The sequence below is a fragment of the Neopsephotus bourkii genome, unplaced genomic scaffold (assembly GCF_033783945.1).
Source record: "Neopsephotus bourkii isolate Nb327-2 ecotype Australia unplaced genomic scaffold, CSIRO-AGI_Nbou_v1 NB_1433, whole genome shotgun sequence".
In the NCBI taxonomy this organism is placed as follows: domain Eukaryota; kingdom Metazoa; phylum Chordata; class Aves; order Psittaciformes; family Psittacidae; genus Neopsephotus; species Neopsephotus bourkii.
This window is the reverse complement of record NW_026901910.1, coordinates 831,884-850,864: the sequence shown is the minus strand read 5'-3', so window position 1 is coordinate 850,864 and position 18,981 is coordinate 831,884. Positions and strand designations below refer to the sequence as shown.

At 52.7% G+C, this 18,981-nt stretch overlaps 3 protein-coding genes across 9 annotated transcripts in view; 2 read left to right on the top strand and 1 right to left on the bottom strand.

Annotated features, from left to right (window-relative positions):
* Positions 1 to 18,981, bottom strand: part of RNF214 (ring finger protein 214) — a 147,265-nt gene that overhangs the window by 52,206 nt on the left and 76,078 nt on the right. The window lies entirely within an intron of this gene.
* APOA1 (apolipoprotein A1) overlaps positions 1 to 18,981 on the top strand; it is a 52,113-nt gene that overhangs the window by 11,008 nt on the left and 22,124 nt on the right. The window lies entirely within an intron of this gene.
* SIK3 (SIK family kinase 3) overlaps positions 1 to 18,981 on the top strand; it is a 54,131-nt gene that overhangs the window by 16,497 nt on the left and 18,653 nt on the right. For 5 of the 7 annotated variants that reach the window (XM_061368291.1, XM_061368288.1, XM_061368290.1 and 2 more), the window contains exons 2-6: positions 7,956 to 8,072; positions 9,991 to 10,054; positions 14,373 to 14,534; positions 17,707 to 17,831; positions 18,380 to 18,503. In XM_061368291.1, the coding sequence (XP_061224275.1) occupies positions 8,031 to 8,072; positions 9,991 to 10,054; positions 14,373 to 14,534; positions 17,707 to 17,831; positions 18,380 to 18,503 (517 nt within the window). In that variant the 5' untranslated portion in view covers positions 7,956 to 8,030. Of the gene's footprint in view, positions 1 to 1,643; positions 1,741 to 5,003; positions 5,212 to 7,955; positions 8,073 to 9,990; positions 10,055 to 14,372; positions 14,535 to 17,706; positions 17,832 to 18,379; positions 18,504 to 18,981 lie in introns of those variants that run through there. The other 2 variants (XM_061368292.1, XM_061368289.1) reach the window with 2 other exon arrangements.

The following is an 18,981-nucleotide window of genomic DNA, read 5'->3' as shown; positions in this document are numbered from 1 at the left end:
TAGCATCCCTTGCAGGGCAGGATGAGTGGTGATGGAGGGAGATCCCAGCCAGGCATTCCTTGGATGTGCTGCTTCATGAGCACTGCCACCTCCCTGCAGAGGTGCTGCTGGGACCAGCTTGAGGTTTTAAGGTCACTGGTTTCAGTCTCTCTAGTGCATATCTATGAGTAACTGCAAATAATGAGACATGGAGGTGCAGGGGCAGGGCAGGGCAGCGTTCCCCAGTCAGTGCTGCCCAAACCAGCACCATCTGCTTTGCTTCTACTGCAGGCTCGGGTGAGGACAGGGCTGTCTGTGGCTGGGGTGTTCATCCTGGTCACTGAGGGTTAATGTGGGGAAGGCTGCATTCCTTAGTTTCACTTTTGGCTTCTCTTCTCCAAAATTTCCACTTCATTTCATAACCATTCTGGAGTGAGGGGTGGTGATGCTGGAACCTCTGGGTCTGAATGTTCTTGTTTGCAGTGGAGGGCTGAGGCAGCCATGGCTCTTGTCAGGCCCAGGGGAGAGTGGTACCGTCTTGCTGACAGTGACATTAACCCTCCTAAAGCAGCTAACTGGGGGAGCTTTAATGAACTTGGGGGTGGAGGCAGTGACCAGAGGTGATGGCTTTGTGCTGTGGTCTTGTGCCTGATGGAAATTGTGATGTTTTGGCCTATAGATGTGAAACCGGAGTTTATTATGTGGTGGCACATGTATTGGTGCCTCATGTGCACACAGGCACCGGGCTCTTTGGAGCAAAACCACTACATAGGCTTTGTACTGATAATACTTTGGGCATATCAGTTGTAATTGTGCCTCAGAGCTGATAACCTCATGCAGAGCATCTTCATGCTGCTGAGCAGGCACTGGTGCTGTGGCCAGCAGGCTTGCTGAGCAGTGGGTACACACCAGCCCGCAGACATGCACTGCCCTTGGCATTCCCAGCGTGGAGCAGCCTGGCCAGGACCCTGCATGTGCCTCTCCAAGGCAGGGCCTGTGTGAGGCATCTGGTGACAGGGCTGCTGCTTGTTTGTTCCCATAGAAACTGCCATCTGATCGTGAGGCAAAACCTCTGCTGGAAGCCAGCCTCCAAGGATCTGAGTGCATCATCCAGATCCGGCATCCTGCTGTATCCTGCTCTAACCTTCCTGCTCCAGAGCCTGTGGTGCTGGTGCAGTTAGCACCTTGGGATAGCCTCTGCAGTAAAGGTGATGCTGTCACTGGTGGTGAAGCTGGGAATTGCTTGGTGTAGGGTGTTTGGTGTTCTCACTGGGGTTGTGGGAGCTGGGCTGCCTGCAGACCCTTTGAGAAGTGCCTGTGATTCCCGGGATACCCCAAGAGTTTGGGGTTTGGCAGTCATGGAGTTGTCCAATATTACAGCATAACTCCCTCTTCTGCAGGCGTGTGCTGTACTGCTGCCTAGTGCTGTGGTTTAGATTGAATATCCAAGTAGATTGACTTTGGTATAGAGCAGACTTAACCCTTACAGGTATTCCCAGGTGGGCTTGGTGAAATATGCAGTTCCATCTTAGCTATTGCTTTAGACTCTCTCTGATACTCTTGCAATCCCAATGTGATAGTTAATGTTCCTCCAGCTTTCTTTAACCAGGAGCTGTCACCCTTCAGAACAGAAGTGCAGTTAATGTAAGCACCCATGAGAAGTGCTGTGTGTGCTGCAGAACCTCCTCCCTGGAATGTGGGCAGGATTCCGTGTCAGCTCCGCACGGAGCCACCGCTGCTCGGGCTGTGGCGAGGCGCAGGGTGAGTGAAAGGGATTGTTATATGGGATGACAGATTCCTCTGGAGGCTGTTGCTGTGTGCAGAAGGGAAGCCAAGACATCAGTGCCTAATATCTTCCAGAAGTGCTCTGCTTTAACCCTTGAGGAGCCTCAGGAAATCAGTTGGAAGCCACTGCAAAGGCTCCCTGTGACTCTGCTGCACATCCTGATCCATTGCCAGTTAGTGTTCCTGTTGGCAGCTTACAGCAATGGGATTTCTTGTGCTGTGTGGAAGACTGGGGAGCTGAACCAGAGCCACCCTTACTGTGTGTTGCTCTTGTCATTAAGAACTAGCTGCTGTTCTTGCTTGTTGAGAGATGGTTGTGGTGTTCGTCAGTAGCTTTCCCTCCCCGTCTTGCTGCTGTGCTTCCTGGCAGCCCTGGCTCCTGCAGGATCCTGCTCCTTCCCCTTGGATGCTGGGCTCTTCCCATCACTGCCGAGGTGCGGAGCTGAGCGCACACGAGCTGCTTTGTGCTTCCCCTCCTACATGCAGTGCAGAGCCATGTGCAATGCTTTACCTGATGGGAAACGGGGCAGATAAAGGCAGGAACGTCCTGTGTTGTCACCACGTTTTCCCTGGCCTTTCCTCCATTCCCCTTCATTTAAAGGGAGTTGGTGCCACATCGCACAGGCATGGCCCAGCCTTGCTGCTTTTGGACAAGGGTTCAGCTGCTGAGTGACTTTATGGGAGGAGAGTGATTGAGGAACCAGTTTGAAGGTGCCCTCGGATGGAGGGTGACCCGTGCTGAAAGGGACCAAGGTGAGCAAGTGTCCTCCCAGGCTCTGATTCCCCTTTTGGCTTCACTTGTGTGCAGAGTGCAGGCTGTGGCTTACACACCATAGCCAGGCTTACGTGACCAGGATCTGCCCGTTTGATGTGTGAACTGCTTTACATCCATGTAAATGCTCCTCCATAAGGCCCGGTGCTGCTTTAACTGAGCTCATTCAGAAACCGGTTTTAATTAGCAAGCGCAGTCTTTGTCTAGTGAGTGCCAAGATGGTGTTTGGTTTGCACAGGAGCCATGGAGGTCGTGCTGCAGGGCTGAACCACAGCAGTGCTCACTGCCCTCTTCTCACTCCTTTCACTCCAGCAAGGCCGCACAGCACTTGCATTGCTTCATGAGAGCCCCTGCAGTTGCTGATGCTGCAAGCAAAAGCTGCATCCGACATCTGTGTGCTGGGTTCGACACCTGCAGCTCAGCTGAGATTTGACCAGAGAGTGGCCTGGTTTGCAATGTGAGGTCTGTGCACGGGTCACAGCACGGGCTGCTCACAGAGATCTCCGTCTCTGCCCTAGGAAGTCTCTTGTTAGATCAAAGAGCAGGAGGTGGAAGTGAGTCTTAAACCAAGGAGCTGGGCTGGGGGGTCCAGGGTTTGTGAGACAGGAGCCTTTACCTGCCTGTTACTTGAGCTTCTGTCCCTTGGGCTTCAGCTGATGCTTAACCCTGGTTCTTTGGTGTTCTTATGGAGGAGTTCAATGAAATCACAGCAGCAGGCAGGCAGCTTTCCTTGCCTGCTGTCTGCAGATGGACATGTGCACATGTTTTAGCATGGGCCATCACGAGGGGCTGGCATTTGTGGGTATAGTTTGCCTTTTTCCTTGACTAGGATAAAGAAATAATGTTCCGTACCACCTCTAATGCATGGCTCTGACCCCCGTGAAGTTCTCACACTTGCATCTGTTAAGCATTACAGTGATTTTATAAGGCTTCTGAACTACAGAAACAAATCACTGGCACCAGCATCCGCTGAAGCTGGGGAGCAGAGGGTTTCCTCCTCGTGTAACAAGGTTCTAAGCGAGAGGATGGAGAGGTCAATTGCAGTGTAAACACGGCATGGGTAAAGCTGGAGGGGTTCAAAAGAGGTGGGAATTGTGTGACTATGCCCCACTCCTGTCCTCTCACCCTCAGGTCCAGCCCATTGTGCATACCCTGGAATGATGAGATTGTCCCCACTGGGTTTAGCAGAGCTGCAGGCGTCAATGTGGGGTCTGTGCTTCTGCCATGGAAATCCAGACCCGTTCCCCTGGGACTGGGGAGGGGTCACAGCGGAGCACAGCGCTCACAAGCAGGGCATTAACACTGCACCAGGCCCAAGGCTTTGCGTGTGTTGACTTTTCCCAAAACACCACTGGGGTTTCCTTCACCCTGTGCAAGGCACAAGTCACTGCATTGATTGTGAAGAGGGATGTGGACGCAGTGATAACTTCCTTCCTGAGCAAACACACTTTGCTGTGTGCATCTTGGGCCTCACTTTCCTGCTTTCAGCTGCTGCCAGTATTTGTTTGTGCCGCCTCCAAAGCGCCCAGTTTGGCTGTGGAATGGCCTGGCTTTATCTGCTGGATCCCTGAACTGCAGGGTTCTTCTGGCGGGTTAACTCCTTTGTTTGCCCAGGAGCTTGTTGAGAGAGGTCTCTCTGGTCTGGTAGCAGGCCATTGGCTGGGTGAGTAAGGATGGCAGAGCGCATCTCTGCTGTCGAGTGTTTTCCTATGGGTAGAACCTGTACCAGTTGCCTGTTGGCAGGCAGAGTGCTGGCTTTCAGTGCCCCTTAGCAGCCAGGCAGGCTTGTGACAGCCAGCCTGAAGAGCATGTGCCTCTGCCAGCCAACCATCCCTGCAGGATGGTGATGTTGGTGACAAGTGACAGCTAGGCACTGAGCTGCTGTGGTGTGTGTGAGCACACTGGGGCGTGCAGCGTGGGGCAGGAGGTGCCATTGCAGCAGCTTTTCCTTTGTCTCCCCCTGCCTCTGTCTTGACTCCGTTCTCTGGCATCAGAGCTCTCCCAAAGGTCCTGTGCAGCGTCAGTATCTGCTTATGGGAGTGACTTTCACCCCTCCAGCAGCTGCTTAATCCAAAGGGGTTGTGTTTGGAGCTTCCCAAGTGTCCCTGGCAGGCAGGAGCAGCTGGAAAGAGGAGCTCTTTGCTGTCAGCCCTCTGACAGCTCCTGTTGGCATCCCAGCAAGGCTGGAGTGGAGCGGGCAGGAAGGAGCGGGCTGCTGGGCTGTGCTGCGGAAGGAATTCCTCTCCTATCCATGCCTTTAGACTGGCCCTCTCCAGGCTTACTCCTTCAGCAGCCCAAAGACCAGCTCCAGAGCCAGCCATGGGGTAAGAGAGGAGCCCAGGCCGTGTTCCCCTGCAGCAGGGCACACGCGGTGCGCGCTCAGTGAGGGTGTTCCCGGAGGGATGGGGAGCGGGAGGACGCCTCGGAACAATCGCAGGAAGTGTTTCTCCTAAATCAACACGTTGGTTTCTTCCCGTGCAGTCAATTTGCCGGTGCCATCTGTTGGCTCCTGTTACACTGAGGAGATCAATTGCTGACTTATGGCAACGCTTCCTGGCCCGATTCCACTTGCGCAGGGATTACTGATGAGGCTGCTTGCGTGCTCTGTTCCCAAAGAAGTGGGGCTTCTCCTGGTTTCAAGTGGAGCTGCTACAGAAACAACTGAAATGGAAAAGGTGGTTTCTTTATGGCATGATCATCCATGCAGGAAAGCTTAATTACAGTTCAATTACAGTTATAATTGGATCCGAGCAAACGTGTGGCATGAAGTCCTAGCCCAGGACGGGCTCCTTAGCTTTTCCCTGTGTTCACTGCACAGAAGGGAAAGGAGACTGCGCTGTCCTATGGGTCCTTCCCATGAAACCAGACTCTGCTTCTCCCTTTATTCCCCTTTTCCCATAGTCCCGAGCACGCTTCCTGCCCTCCCCCTGGGCACGTGGCAGTTCATTTCCCTGCCCTTGGCAGGGCACCATGGATTCGAGGAAGTCTGCAGGGATATTCGCCACCCTTGGCTCATAAACAGGATGTGGATATGGATGTTCATTCTGCCATGCCTCTGCAGGAGCCTCTCACCCGTGCCGTCATCTTCCAGCCCTGGGCACTACCAGTGTACCCAATCTGGTGCCTTGGGGCAAATCAGGGGTGTACAGTTGTGTTTCTAGTGATGCTGGGGAGCTTCAGGAGAAGTCTGTGTGTTTGAGAGCAGGAAATGCACAGGCTGCATGTGCTGGGATGCAGAAAAGGGTTGGTGCTTAGCACAGAAGGGGCAGCCTGGGCTTGTGGGAGCTCCCATCTAGGAACAGTTTGGGGTGTTTGGGCCTGAAACGGCATTTCTGCTCCTCGTGACTTCCCGTGTGATGCAGCGGGTTGCCCTGACATCCGTGGTACCTGCTCGTGCCCTTTTGCCTCCTGGAGTTTCGCTTCCACTCCTTTAGTTCCCCAAGTACCCCTTTGCTCTGGGTCAGACTTGCTCTGCTGCTCACCAGGCTCTTGCCTGATGTGCACACAGACAGCTCAGGCTCATGGAGATAGGGAGCAGTGTTGCCAGGAGAAGAAACACCTGGAAATACAATGGACTCCTGAAATCCCTGTGCTTTCCCTTGTGGGGATTTCCTACTTCCACCCTTGCACGTTTGGGGGGAAGCTCCGAGTTTCCTGAAACCGGAGCACGAGGTGCTTTGGCCAGGGCTCTCAGGAGCCTTTTACCTTTCATCTCCCAGCAGTCACTGTGGGCACTGGGACGGGAGGAGAACACATGGAAGGACCCCCTCCAGAAGGGCCAGGTCCCTCCTCATCTCCCCTGAGGATGCAGGTGTGTACAAGGGCCACCCTTTGGCCTAACTGACAGTATGGTCCTCCATGTGAGGACATCTCCTGCCTGCTGTGTGTTCCTCTGCACCACATGGAAAGCTCCCAGTGCAGTGAGGTGACAAGTGTGGGGCAGGCAGGGGGACAGCAGCGTGCTGTGTTATCAGACACAAACCCAGAGGGACTGGGTTCTGTGCTCTCTGGCCCTCCCCAATGAGCTCCATTCAATCCGATGTTCTGTATCCCTTGAACTCTGCCCCCAGTGTCAACTCCAGTCATATCTTTAAGCTGGGAAATGAGATTTCCTTCGAGTGACTATAGGGCTGGGAAATGAGTAAGGAGCTTTGGAATACTCCACATCTGTGGGGCTTTCGTGTATTTATGCCTGAATATGACTTCTGTCTCATAGACATTTTGGATTTGCTCTTTGAGGACGTGCCTCTTAGCTTTTTATATACACACGTGTCAGTTTAAGCTCATTCCTGCAGGGATAAGCCTTGGTGAAGAGCACATAGTGGGTGCTTCCCAGTCCCCATCTGGCTCTCAGCAATCCCAGTCCCCTCCTGAGCGCTGTCCTCGGAGCTCTGTGCTGCAGAACACCCCAAACAGGGGCAGTGCCAGCCCTGAGGAGCAGCAGCAGCAGCTCCTCACCCCGTTACTCACTGCCTGTTAGTGCCTGGCAGGGCACAGGGCCAGGCTTCACCTTGGCTCCGGCTCCAGCCCCAGCCCTGCCAGCAGCCCTGGTGCCCAGTGCCAGGCCTGGCTCCGCTCGGCACAGGGCTGCTGTCGGAAGCATGCTCCCTGACTTGGGAGCCTGGAACCCTTCCTGGGCTCGGAATTAGAGCTTGCAAAAGAAAGAACCAGCTTATTGCACCGGTGCCTTGCTGGGGCTGTGCTGTGCTGCGGTACACGGAGGGCAGCTATTCCCCTGGGGAGGGTTTCAGCATAGGGAATGAAGCTTAATTTTCACGTGCTTGGGATTGTTCCCTTAAAGACCCTGATGATCCCGTTGTTTGTTTGCCTCCAAGCGGCACCGTGCCTGTTAGAGCATCACTTAGCATTGCACTTGGTGGGGTTTGGCACTGGAGGAGGAGGAGGTGTGTTTTGGATCGTGTGCCACAGTGGCACAGAGCACTTGTCCCTGGTGCACACCAGAGGCTCTTCAGAGCAAGGTACTTCTGGAACTGGGCTTTGGGCTCCTGGGTCATGTCCTTCTGGTTGTGCATCACCAGCACGGGGTCTCTCCCTGTTTGGAGTTGGGTGGCTTCACTGCCTGTGCTGAGGAAGGATGCTCAGGGAAGGCGGAGGAAAGAGAAGTGAAGAAGTCTTCAATGCTAGAGAGACTCGAACATGTGTGCTGTGGTAACAGGAGCCCGAAAACCCTTCTGCACCCTGCTCTCAGACAGGTACCCTCTGTAGGGACAACACCCCGAGAGGTAGGAAACAGAGCTGCTTCCTGCCACCTCCTGGCAAGGTGCTGGGCTCTGGGAGGCTGCTCAGAGGCTCTCTGAGGCAGGGACTGTGTGTTCTGTTCAGCACAGCAGGTCTCACAGGCAGGGCCTGCTTTTGAAAACGGGTCAGTAACCTCTGTCCTGCTCTCCCCTTGTGCTAGGTGGCTATAAAGATAATCGATAAGACCCAGCTGGATGAAGAGAACCTGAAGAAGATATTTCGAGAAGTTCAGATCATGAAGATGCTTTGCCACCCACATATCATCAGGTTATACCAGGTAGGAGCACTCCCTGCGGTGTGTCTTCTACCCCTTTGTACTATAGCTTTACACTGTGTCGTAGTGCTTTCTCTGGCGTTATCTGTCTGTTTCTCCTGCTTGAAGTACTGGGAAAGTCCTTTATGTTTCCAAGGTCTTGGAGTACTTTGATTGAGGGAGCAGGGGCAACGTGTGGCTGATCCTCCTCTTTCTGGGAGATGATGCTTCCGCTGTGGGCTGGCCTCTTGCCATTTGTTTATGGCTATTGTGTGCTTTTCAGCTTCCCAGTTGAAACCGGATGCGGGCTCCCCTTCTCTGTGTAAGGGAGCAAGTAAGTCTCACCCACTAGCACAGAGCTCCCCTGCTCTCCTCTCTCTGACCTGTGGCCCAAGGACTTCCTGATCCCTTCCTGCTTGCATGGAAGGTGATCAATAGCACCTGGGAATACTGTTTGCAGGCTTGTTCTCCGGCTTGTTTGGCATTCCTGGTGTGCAAACAGAACCACCAGAGGCACAGCCCACGTGTGATGCCTCTGACGCACGTGTTTGTGGTGCCCCTGTGACTGAACGATCAAACAGAGCAGAGGGGAGGTTGCAGCAGGCCAGGGACACGCAGGCAGCACCAGCATGGTGGGAGCAGAGGGGTAAAGGAGGCCACCCCCTTGGTGAACCATCAAATGATGCTTTAGGAGCTGGTGGCCAGATGAAAGACTCCCTCCCTGGACCTTTCTGATACAAGGGCTCCAGCAGCGCCTTACCACTAGAGAGGAGTGCCCAAAACCTGTGTACAGACTCTCCTCTGTTGCGTGCAGTCCTGGTTCTGGAAGCTGTCAGATGGAGTCCCCTTCCCAGGGTCCTGCCAGAGCTGGTCAGAACTGCCAGCTTCAATGGGCTTGTCTGTTCCAGCCCTGTGTGCTGCTCAGCTCTGCCTGATGGACACGGGCACTTAGTTGGACTCCAAGGAGTTAAAGCTGAGTAGAAGTGACAGAGGTTAATGTTGAGCTCTTTAGGCCAAACCACAGAGTCCGAGATGCTTACAGCACACGCTGCAGAACTGCAGCGTTTTGTAGGTACTTGGGGAATGCTGCTTTGCAAATGGACTCCTTCTCTTTAATAAGCCCTTTTCCAACCTGGTTATTCCATGTATGGTTTTGGTATGACACTGGGCAGGTGACACCTGTGGCTTGGCTTTGCTAAGGTGAGAGAAGAGCACCCACTGTGGAGGGTGTTCCACCCTGTCTGATCTTCCTGGGCATCCAAGGACATCAATTTTTAGACAATGAACCACTAAGTGCTGGAGTTGGTGTTTTGGAGCCTTTCACAGCTTTTCAGTGGGAATCTGGAGTAAATGGCACTTTTAAACTCACTGTGACAGGCTCTGGGTTGCCAGCTCCAGAATAAGCTGGTGGCCTTGGCACACTGGGCTGCTGCAGCCGCAGTGGCCTGTCAGACTCCTACAGATGTGTGTTACAAGAGGGCTGTTACCTGGCTGAAACACACAGGGCTCCCTGAAGCAAAGCCTCTGCTCTGCTCATGTCTGATGGGTCTTGGCTCATTCCAAAGTCACTTCTTGATTCAGTGAATGTTCCCCCTTTGGCAAAATTGGTGGTGGTTTTAGTGCCTGCAGTGGCCTGGGTGATTGGGAAAATGAACTGGTTCCCTTGTGGCAGCCCTGAGAAGTCTCCCAGGGGAGCAAACACTAAAGGGAGGGCAAAGACAAGAAGAGGAAGGCACAAGAGAAGTGTGTATAGTTACAGCATCGCTGGTTAGAATTTGCCATTTGATTGTTACGTGCCCCAGTTCCTTGGCACAGGGGAGTGAATATTGTTGATTCAGTGAAAGCAGTTACACGTGCTATGGAAAGGGTCAATTCTGATTCAGCTACACTTTTTGCAGAGGGCAGTGTCCTCAATGTGTCCCTTCTCTGTCCTTGTGCCCAGGTCATGGAGACGGAGCGGATGATTTATCTAGTGACCGAGTACGCCAGTGGAGGGGAAATATTTGGTGAGTACATTTACTGCATTCTTTAATCAGATAATGCACTTGGTCAGCTCCAGTAAACTGAAAATAGCTGCCACGCTCTCCTGCTGCAGCTGAGGGATGCCCTTCAGCCTGAAAACTTTCCATTGACGACAGAGTAGAGAAATAAATGATACCAACTTGGTGGGAAAGTCCCTTCCGTAACCTCTGCTGCTTGTTTGGATTCACTGGCAGGTGCTGCCCTGCTTTGATGCTGACTTTGGGATTACAGGTGTTGGGAATAGTCACCTCGGTGGCTTTGGAAGCGTTGCTGAACACTTGGTTCCAGCAAGTTGTATGGAGCTTGTTGACGACAGCGGAAACGTCGGTGTTTGTTAGTGGCTTTCAAAGAAACAGGCAGTCCTGTGGCTCTGCAGTGTTCTGTTCCCAGAGCCATGCCTGTTCTTATCTTCTGGATACCTGATGTTATCTTAGACTGTGTTAGTTACATCCATTTTCAACCCCATTGTCTGCTAACAATGTTTTGGCTGAGCTTTCTTGACCACAGAAGCTGTTCTTTACAGGAAAAGACACAAGTGCAAGAACTGGTGGCTGATCCCTTCATCTGTTTTATTGCCATGACCAGTATGAAAACCTGTAGAGATGGAAATACAGGTGCACGCTGGGATCTGTCCTAGCTCCACCCATGGGAGGTGCAGAAAAGGGGGAAATCCTCTGTGCTTGACTGGAGCTGGCTTCAGTCTGCTTGCAGGCAGTGTCCTTGGGAGGACAGTCACATACAGCCTGTCAGCTAAATGGAGCTGCTCTCCTCCTTGTCCTCTTGAGCCACTGCAGAAGATTGACTTTCAGTGTGAGGACCTCTCACTTTGCTGCAAGAGGCTGCCTTGTAGTTAAAGGTGAAGCTCTTAGTGAAGCAAGAGAAGCTTCAAATTCAGGCAAAGCCGACTTGAGCTGTTTTCCAGTTCCTCAGTACCTTTATAGATGGTTGTCGTGGCTTTTTCCCAGCATAGTCCATCCCCTTTGGGCTTCCTCTCTGAGAAGGTGACAGCTGAAGGAAGAAGCAAGTGGCAGCTGATGTTGTGGATGGCCTTGTGGAAACCTGACTTCCTCCAGCTGAGCCTCCCAGTTGTCTCCTCAAGCATGAATCATGGTGTGGGACACGCAGCAGCTCCGGAGGCTTGAGACTCCTCTTGCCTTGTGCAGCAAAGTCACTTGAGTGTGCCTAAGAGCTCGCTTGCATGTGGATCACCACAGGAGAGCATAAATCACTCCTTGCTTTCTCCCTCTTCTGTTGCATTTGGCAGCGATGGGCTCATCTTTTTTTAAATGCAGAGCTATGTGCAAGCTCATATACAAGCCTGGAATGAATTCTCTTGCTTACAAAAATAGCCTTTTCCATGAGCCGAAGTGCAAATCTAATTGCTTTCTGCACTACTTCATGCTGTAGTAAATTCAGCTCATTAGCATGGCTAATTTCCATTACACTGCCCAGCATTTATCCTGTGGGTAGCTGGGAGCAGCCAGCTCTGGAACAGCACAGAGGCTTCACCAGAGCAAAGCCCCCACTGGCCGGGTTTGAGCGTTCTCAGGCGCTGTGGTTCGAGCCGAGAGGGGAACAGTGAAGCCTCAGCTTTCTGTAAGCAGGGTTTCCTGAGGAGCCATTAGGACTTTGTTCTACCAGCGGAAGCAATTTAGAGGGAGGAAGCAGCAACCCGTTTTGGGAAGGTTTCCTTGCAGTCATTAGCATCTCCTGTGTTGAAGAACCTCACGTCCTCATGTTGTGCAGAGAAGGGCAGTTGTGACTGGGGAACCCTCTCTGGTACCTGTGCTTGTGCAGGGTCTTTGAGCTCTTTCCCTTGGTTCCCCCCTGAAGTCTGCATGACCAAGGTTTTAAAGGCGAGTGCAGAAGGGGCAGGGGCTCACCACCACGGCTCTGGATATGGTGTGAGGCCGAGCACTGGTCTCATCTGAGTTACAGTCGTCCTTTTCAGAGCAGGTTTTGTTAGAAGCAAATCTGAGTTGTTTTCCTTAGTGCTTTCAACACCTTCAAGGGCTTAAGCTGTACCATAGAGCTGTCAGTGCTACACAGGTTGGAACTGGTAGGTTAAGGAACAGTAGTTTCTCTACATGGCCTTGGTTTCAATCTGGTTGGAGCCCTGGGAGAGCTTTGCAACCTGTGTGTGTGAGTCGTCAGTAGAAGGGCACAGAGCTCCTTTGGTGGCCATGAAGTGTCTTTGATGCTGGTTCCTGGAAGCACTGTGATAATTCCCTGCCTGTAAGGCTGTGGGGCCAGGAGGAGCCTGGCTTCTGCTGGGGGCTTAAGCACCAAAATGTAAATTGTTATGGTTGTCCCTGTGCGTGTTCTGTGTGCGGTTGGGCCTCTGCTCTGACATGGCCAACAAATGGATGGCTCCTTTTAAACAGAGGGTGCTCTTTGTTCCAGGTCCCCCAGTGTCCCTCGTGTGAGGTCAGACAGAACACGGTCTGAAAGCCTGGTCTGAGTTCTGCTGTTTCCTATGGCTTCTGTAACTGATCTGCAGCCTCACAAGAACGTGGGTGCTTGCTTGCTTGACAAAAGTGCTCAGCAGCACTTCTCTGGTTCATGTGGTGAGCCTGCCTGTGCCTCTGCCCTGTCTCCACTGCTTATCCTCAGCTCTCTGGCCTGAAACAATGTGGTACCAACCTCTACAAGGTCAGGCTGCTTCTGGGACCGCAGGGTCACCAAGTACACTGGAAATGGGACTTAATCCAGCACAGGGAGGAGATGGGAAGCTTCAGCAGCGTTTGCTTTCCAGACAGAAAACAACTTGAAAGCGTGGGGAGTCTGTCCAGGGACAAAGAGTGGGAACCTGTGTGTCAGCCTGGTGCTTCTTCCGCAGCGTGGGGCTCTTCAATGCAGAGAGCAGCACCAGGTTCTTCACAGGGGTGCAGAGAACAGGCAGGCTGTGCCCTGGCTCAGCGTGCTGGCTCCCAGCTGAGCACGGGGCTCGTCTCTGTAACCCCTGCAGCACGAGAGGTTTGTGCAGGCTAAGCTGGCAATGGTTAATTTTGGCACGCACTTGCCCTTGGTGGTATGTGAAGTATTCTGTAGCTTCATTGTTTGTGTCCTTCCTCTGGAGCTTGGGCAGAAATGGCAGTGGTCTGAGGGCCATGCCTACGTGCAGAGCCTGGGGACCGGCTCCGTGTGCTTCTCCTCAGGGAAAGTGGGATTTCAGCCTGTCCTGCAGCTGGAGCAGGGCTGGCTCAGAAGAGGGACGACTGAACATCCATATGTGGGGACCACTGAACCTGGGCTGGCAAAACTGCCCTTGCAGAGGCGTGTAGAAACACTCCTCCTGTAGCAGCGGATTTGATTCCTTGCCTGCAGGAGAACCTGAGGAACACTTTGAGGAATGTCGGGAGGTTGGAACCTTGCACTCTGCTGTATCAGCAGCCTGCACTCCCGGATTCACACACAGTAAACAGTGGGAATGCCCTTGACTTGTTCAGGAGCTGAGCTGTGCCTGGTGATGGGTGGCAGTGGTTAAACTGGAGCAGGCCCTTGCTTAACGCTGCTCATTGGCCTCCCAGCTCCTCAGACTAGAACACGTATGACCCTGCGACTGACTTGGTGAGATACAACAGGGCTGTTTGAGAGAGTGAATGTTGCTTTTCCTAGCAGGTGAATGGAGGGTCATGTTGGGATTGGTGATGGATTTCCCTCCCTGGCCCTGCCTCAGATTTGCTTATGGAAGGAGTTTATCTGATGACTCCACCTGAATGGACAAGTTCTTTGGAACCCAGCTTCACTCTGTTGCACAAGGCGAGGAGTGAGCCGTGAGGAGGAGGCTGCTGTGGCTCCGGAGCCGGCAGAGCTGCTCTGATGGAGCTCAGTAATTGGTGTTTACTGGCAGGCAGTTATGTCACGGGTACTGGAGTTAATGGGGCACTGGGAAAACAGCAGCTCCTGAGCAGGAACCTTCACAAGCTGCGGGCTTTCGTTGTTTTCGGGGTGTCTTTATCAAACCCTCTGATTTAGGGCAGTGAAATGAAGGGGAGGCTCAAGAGGTGAGCCCGTGCTCAATGAGGCCAAGTGAAGGTTCCTGCCCCTGTGCTGGGCAATCCCTAGCACAAACACAGAGGAAAGTTGGGCTGGGACAGCTCAGGTGGGGCTGTGTGGCAGTGGGGTGCTGGATCCTTCCCACGCAGCTCCAGCACTGACCCCATCTGTGCTGGAGCCTGGAAAACAGGCTGATGCCCGCGTTGTTCCCCATCTCCATCCCCCGTGTTACCTGTCACAGGTGCGTGAGGAGCCCCTGTGTGAATAACCCCTCGCCCTTGTTCCTCACCCCATCCCTTGCAGATCACTTGGTGGCCCACGGCCGCATGGCGGAGAAGGAAGCCCGGAGGAAGTTCAAGCAGATCGTGGCTGCTGTCAACTTCTGTCACTGTCGCAATATTGTCCACAGAGATCTGAAGGCAGAAAACCTGCTCCTGGATGCGAACCTCAACATCAAAATAGCAGGTGAGCTCAGCCTGGTGGGGTGGGAGGAAGGCAGCTGCTCGCAGGAGTTAATAAATGTAGGCATTGGCTGCTTCCAGGTATTCACAACGAAGGAAGCCCAGTGCAGCTAAAGGAAGCTTTGGATTTCTGTGTGGCCTGCTGCCCAGGGCTGGAGCTGCCAGGTTGTAGCCAGGAGATTTATATCTCCCTTCAAGTAGTGCAAAATAGAAGGAGGACAAAAAGCAGCTTTGGCTTCATAGGCACATATGGAGCTACAGATACGGTGGTGTTCCAATACACGGGGTAATGGGCGAGGCGAGTACTAAACTATTGACCTTGGTTTGAGTCCTGCTGCCCATTTAGGACTTCTCTGAAGCAGGTCAGGCTGGGGGAGAAAGAAGGAATGGCAAAGCAGTGTCTATGGCAGAGCAGTGAAGGGGAAATGGCACTCGAGGAGTCCTGCTTGTTGTGTTACTTTCTCTTCTGAACCATCTGTAGGTGTTAGATGAGAGCTGAACACTTGGCTTGTAGTAAAAGTGGTTAATAGTTTCCTAGGCTTCTTTCATCCTCGCTTTGTGAGGAGGGAACGGGGAAGGAAGTGAAGGACTTTGACACTTCCTCTGGATGCTTAATAGTGTGAACCATGTCCTCCCTGGCACGAGGGTGGTAACCTGCTCTTCGGTGCTCTGCGAGCAGAAGATGAGCAAGAGCCTGCTGCTGACACAGCACTCTGTGGCATGTGCAGTGTGCAAACAGATGCACTAATGATTTGAGGCCATCTTGTGTTCACGGGGTAAAATCTAACCCGTGTGCAGGGCGCCAGCAATAGGAGTTCCAAACTACTCCAGGCGAGGCTGGGTTTCCTGCACGAGTGCCCACAGGAGCACACTGACAGGCTCTGAATGTGGAAGCTTTGGGGTTTTATCTGAGGGAGCTGGGAACTGGTTTCCTTCCAAATCTGTGCTCCGGGAAGGGACTCCAGAGGACAGCTCCCACCCTGCTGGTGGCACTGTTTGACTTGGCAAGAACAGGTCGTAGCGAGTTGAAAAGTAGCCTGGAAAAGCTGATTGCCTTGAAGGGTTTTCCAAGCACCACATTTTGTCCCTCTACCTCACCAGTTCCAGCTTGACAGCACAGCCTCTGCTGGGGTGTGTAACTCCAGTTCCAGGCTCCCACCAGGGCAGGCTTTCTACAGCTACTACAGACCCCTGTGTGCAGCTTCACATCCCTTACTCAGTAAGTGGCACAGTGCAGCAGCCGTGGAGCGGGTCAGTGCTGCTGCTCTCACTCAGCACTGACTGCAAGGGGACCTGTGGAGTTTGGGGTTTTTGATTGCAGCTACACTGGTTTTCCATAAACAGGAGTCAGAAGCGCTGGTGCCCTCGCACTCACTTTTCCCATGGATGCTGTTTCTCCAGTGTACCTTCTCGCAGGCTGAGTCAGTCGCTTCTGGCACTGGGATCACTGGTGTTCCTATGCAGAGAGTTCAGCCAGGAGTTGAGATGGTTGCTAAACACCCAGGCCTTCCCGGCCTATGGCTGCAGAGGAATGTCATCTATGCATTGCTGTGTATTTGCAAGAGCCTGCAACCATCCCAGGATGAAGCGTCTGCGGTGCAGATGCTGGAGTCTCCCTCTATGGAAATTGAGGGACTGGGTCTACTTCTGTAGCACAGAGCTGTTCCTTTAAGCATCTCCCTATTCCGTGGTGACTTTCACCTTGCTCCTCAAAACTGCCCTTTTCCCTCTGCATCTGCTTGTGGAATGAGACCTGGCTGCTCCCTGGGGATTGGCAAACCCTCTCCCCCATACACTTTGGAGGCTCTTAGCAAGCCTGCTGTTCTCAGCAGGAGCTGGGCTGGGGGCTCTGCTGGGCTCTGCAGGAGCTGCCTGCGGGAGGAGGAGGAGGAGAGGAAAGTCACCTGGAAGTAGGTCATGGAACATCCTGTGAGGAATGCAGTGATTGGGAGCACAGGCTCAGCGGTTACCGTGCTCTCCGTGGGGTGCCAGTGGGGTTTCCATGCCTCCTGTGGGATTTGGGAGAACAAACCTTTCTTGATGGCTAAAGAATGTGTGCCAGAGTGCTTACCTAGTGCAGTGTGGATGAAAGGCACTGAGGAGAAACAAGCAGCTAAAACTGGAGGTGAATCTTCAGGGTGAATGTGTATTTATTTCAAGCTACAGGAAGAAAACCTTTGTGCTTTTGCATCTCGGGTATTCTTTGCCATTTGTGTAATTAAAATGCACATTCTCAGCCCAGATCTCCCTGCACAGCGCTGGGATCTTACGTGTCACCGACAGGTTGGCACTCAGCTCTGTGTTACCCCAGCTCCCTGCAGTTCTGACCACTGAGGGAGTCAAAATTAAGCTCTTTATAAAAGCTTTCTGCTTCCTGCAGCTGCACTCGGGGTTTTTGCCACAATGCTTTGGTTTAATCACTCGGGATTTGCCAAGTGAGTGTTTGTGGCCCCTGTTTTCCAGCATTCCTCATGGAATCCTGCAGTGAGGGGCTGCAGCTGGTGCAAATGCCATGGCAAACGTCCGTGTGTGTTAATGTCACTGCCCTCCTGCTGGCACACACACGGGCACTTTGCACATAACCTTTGGGCACTTGCTTCTAAGGGCATCCTGGTCACAGGGCATGGAGACCCCTCTCTGACTGCCCACTTGCTTTTATTGTTCAGTGAGGTGAAAAACCAAGGGATTTAGTGAGGATTCTTTCTTTTTCTAAGGAAAATCTCCCTGTAACAGAAGCTTCCATCTCGTGCAGTGCTCTCTGGAAGATCAAAGCTCCTGCTTTGTTTTCCCTTTGTCACGTTCTGTCCTTGCTGGTGCTTGCCCTGCCCCTGATGAAGCTGTGAAGCTGAAGGGTGGCTGTTGAGTTGCTCAGCAGAAGCAGGATGGTTTCAGTGTGTGTTGTGCAGCAGGGTGTTGAGATGGTTCATGCAGTCTGAAGTGGCACTGGTAACACTTGGGTCATCTTTTGGCTCGGTACAAGAGCAGTTGCACTGTCATAGTCCAGGTGGTTTCAGTGTTGCTGTTCTTGCCTCTTCTGCTCTCCTGTTTCTCTGCTGTATCAGGTCTCTCTTAGAGGGTTGAAGGTGACTTAGGCTCAGCAAGTGACTGAAATTCCCTTCCTTTAGGACAGTTGGAGTGGGTCATGGTCTTTGAACTGGTTCTCTTTGTCCTTTCAGATTTTGGGTTCAGTAACATCTTCACCCCTGGCCAGCTGCTGAAAACCTGGTGTGGGAGCCCCCCCTATGCTGCTCCAGAGCTCTTTGAAGGCAAGGAGTACGATGGGCCGAAGGTTGACATCTGGGTATGTGATGCACCTCTTTGTTACCTTGGTCTGAGTTTTGTTCTGTTTCTTTGCCTTTCCTTCCTATTTCATACATGTCTCAGAGAGAAGCCCCTGATATGGCAGAAAAATGGGTTTTGCAGAAATGCCTTATAAAACTGGCTCTGTATTCCCATTCTGGCTGCTGTGTCATACATTCTCTTTATGGGGAAACGTGGTGCCAAAAATATTCATTACCCAGAAATGCCTTTTAATTGAGTTTCCCAAAAATACGGTTCACTTCAGTGCTGTGAATGGCAGAGCACTTCCTGCGGGGGGGAGCTGGAAGAGGAGGCCCCCACTTCTGCTGCGTGAGGGTTTAGGAGAGAGCACGTTAGTGCAGGGGCTCAGGATGGTCTCCTCCATGGCCCCAGCACTGCTCTGCCTGCAGCCTGGCCTTCCCCGCTGAGGGTTCTGTGCCAATGGGAGTTTCTTTGCTATCGTTTATTGTCTGTGCACACCATTCTGCACGAGTAACCACTGTGTCCTGCTCTCTCCCTGCTGCTGCTGCTGCCACATCCCGGGTGCAGAGCCTCGGCGTGGTGCTCTACGTGCTGGTGTGCGGTGCTCTGCCCTTCGACGGCAGCACGCTGCAGAACCTGCGCGCCAGGGTGCTCAGCGGCAAGTTCCGCATCCCCTTCTTCATGTCCACAGGTAAGGGTTGCCCGTGCTGGTCCCTTCTGCTCACACGGTCCTGGAGCACTGAAATAACAGCCTAGCACTTGGCTTATGTGCCAGGCAAGTGGGCTGCCAGGAAGGGTATCCATTGGATGGCGGTTTGGAACATCAGCTAAAATGGGGTCTGAAGCTAGAATTTAGAAACCAACATACTCTTACTTAAAATCTCAGCTTTCATGCATGTAACTGGCAAAGTGCAGCAGAATGTTAGCAGAGACCCTCCTTCTGAGGTCTGGGAAATGGGAAAGCTAAAAATGGAATAATGACTGAGGAATGTAGAGGCTTTCACTACATAAGAAGCTTTTTAGAGCATTATGGCACATGAGTTTCCAGCAAGAGCCCCATCAGAGACAAATGTCTACATCCCGGTCCTGCAGAAATGCTTCCGAATGCTTTAGGGACAAATCTTGGGTTTGAAAAGTGTGATTAATTCTCAGAGAAAAGCAGCTCCACT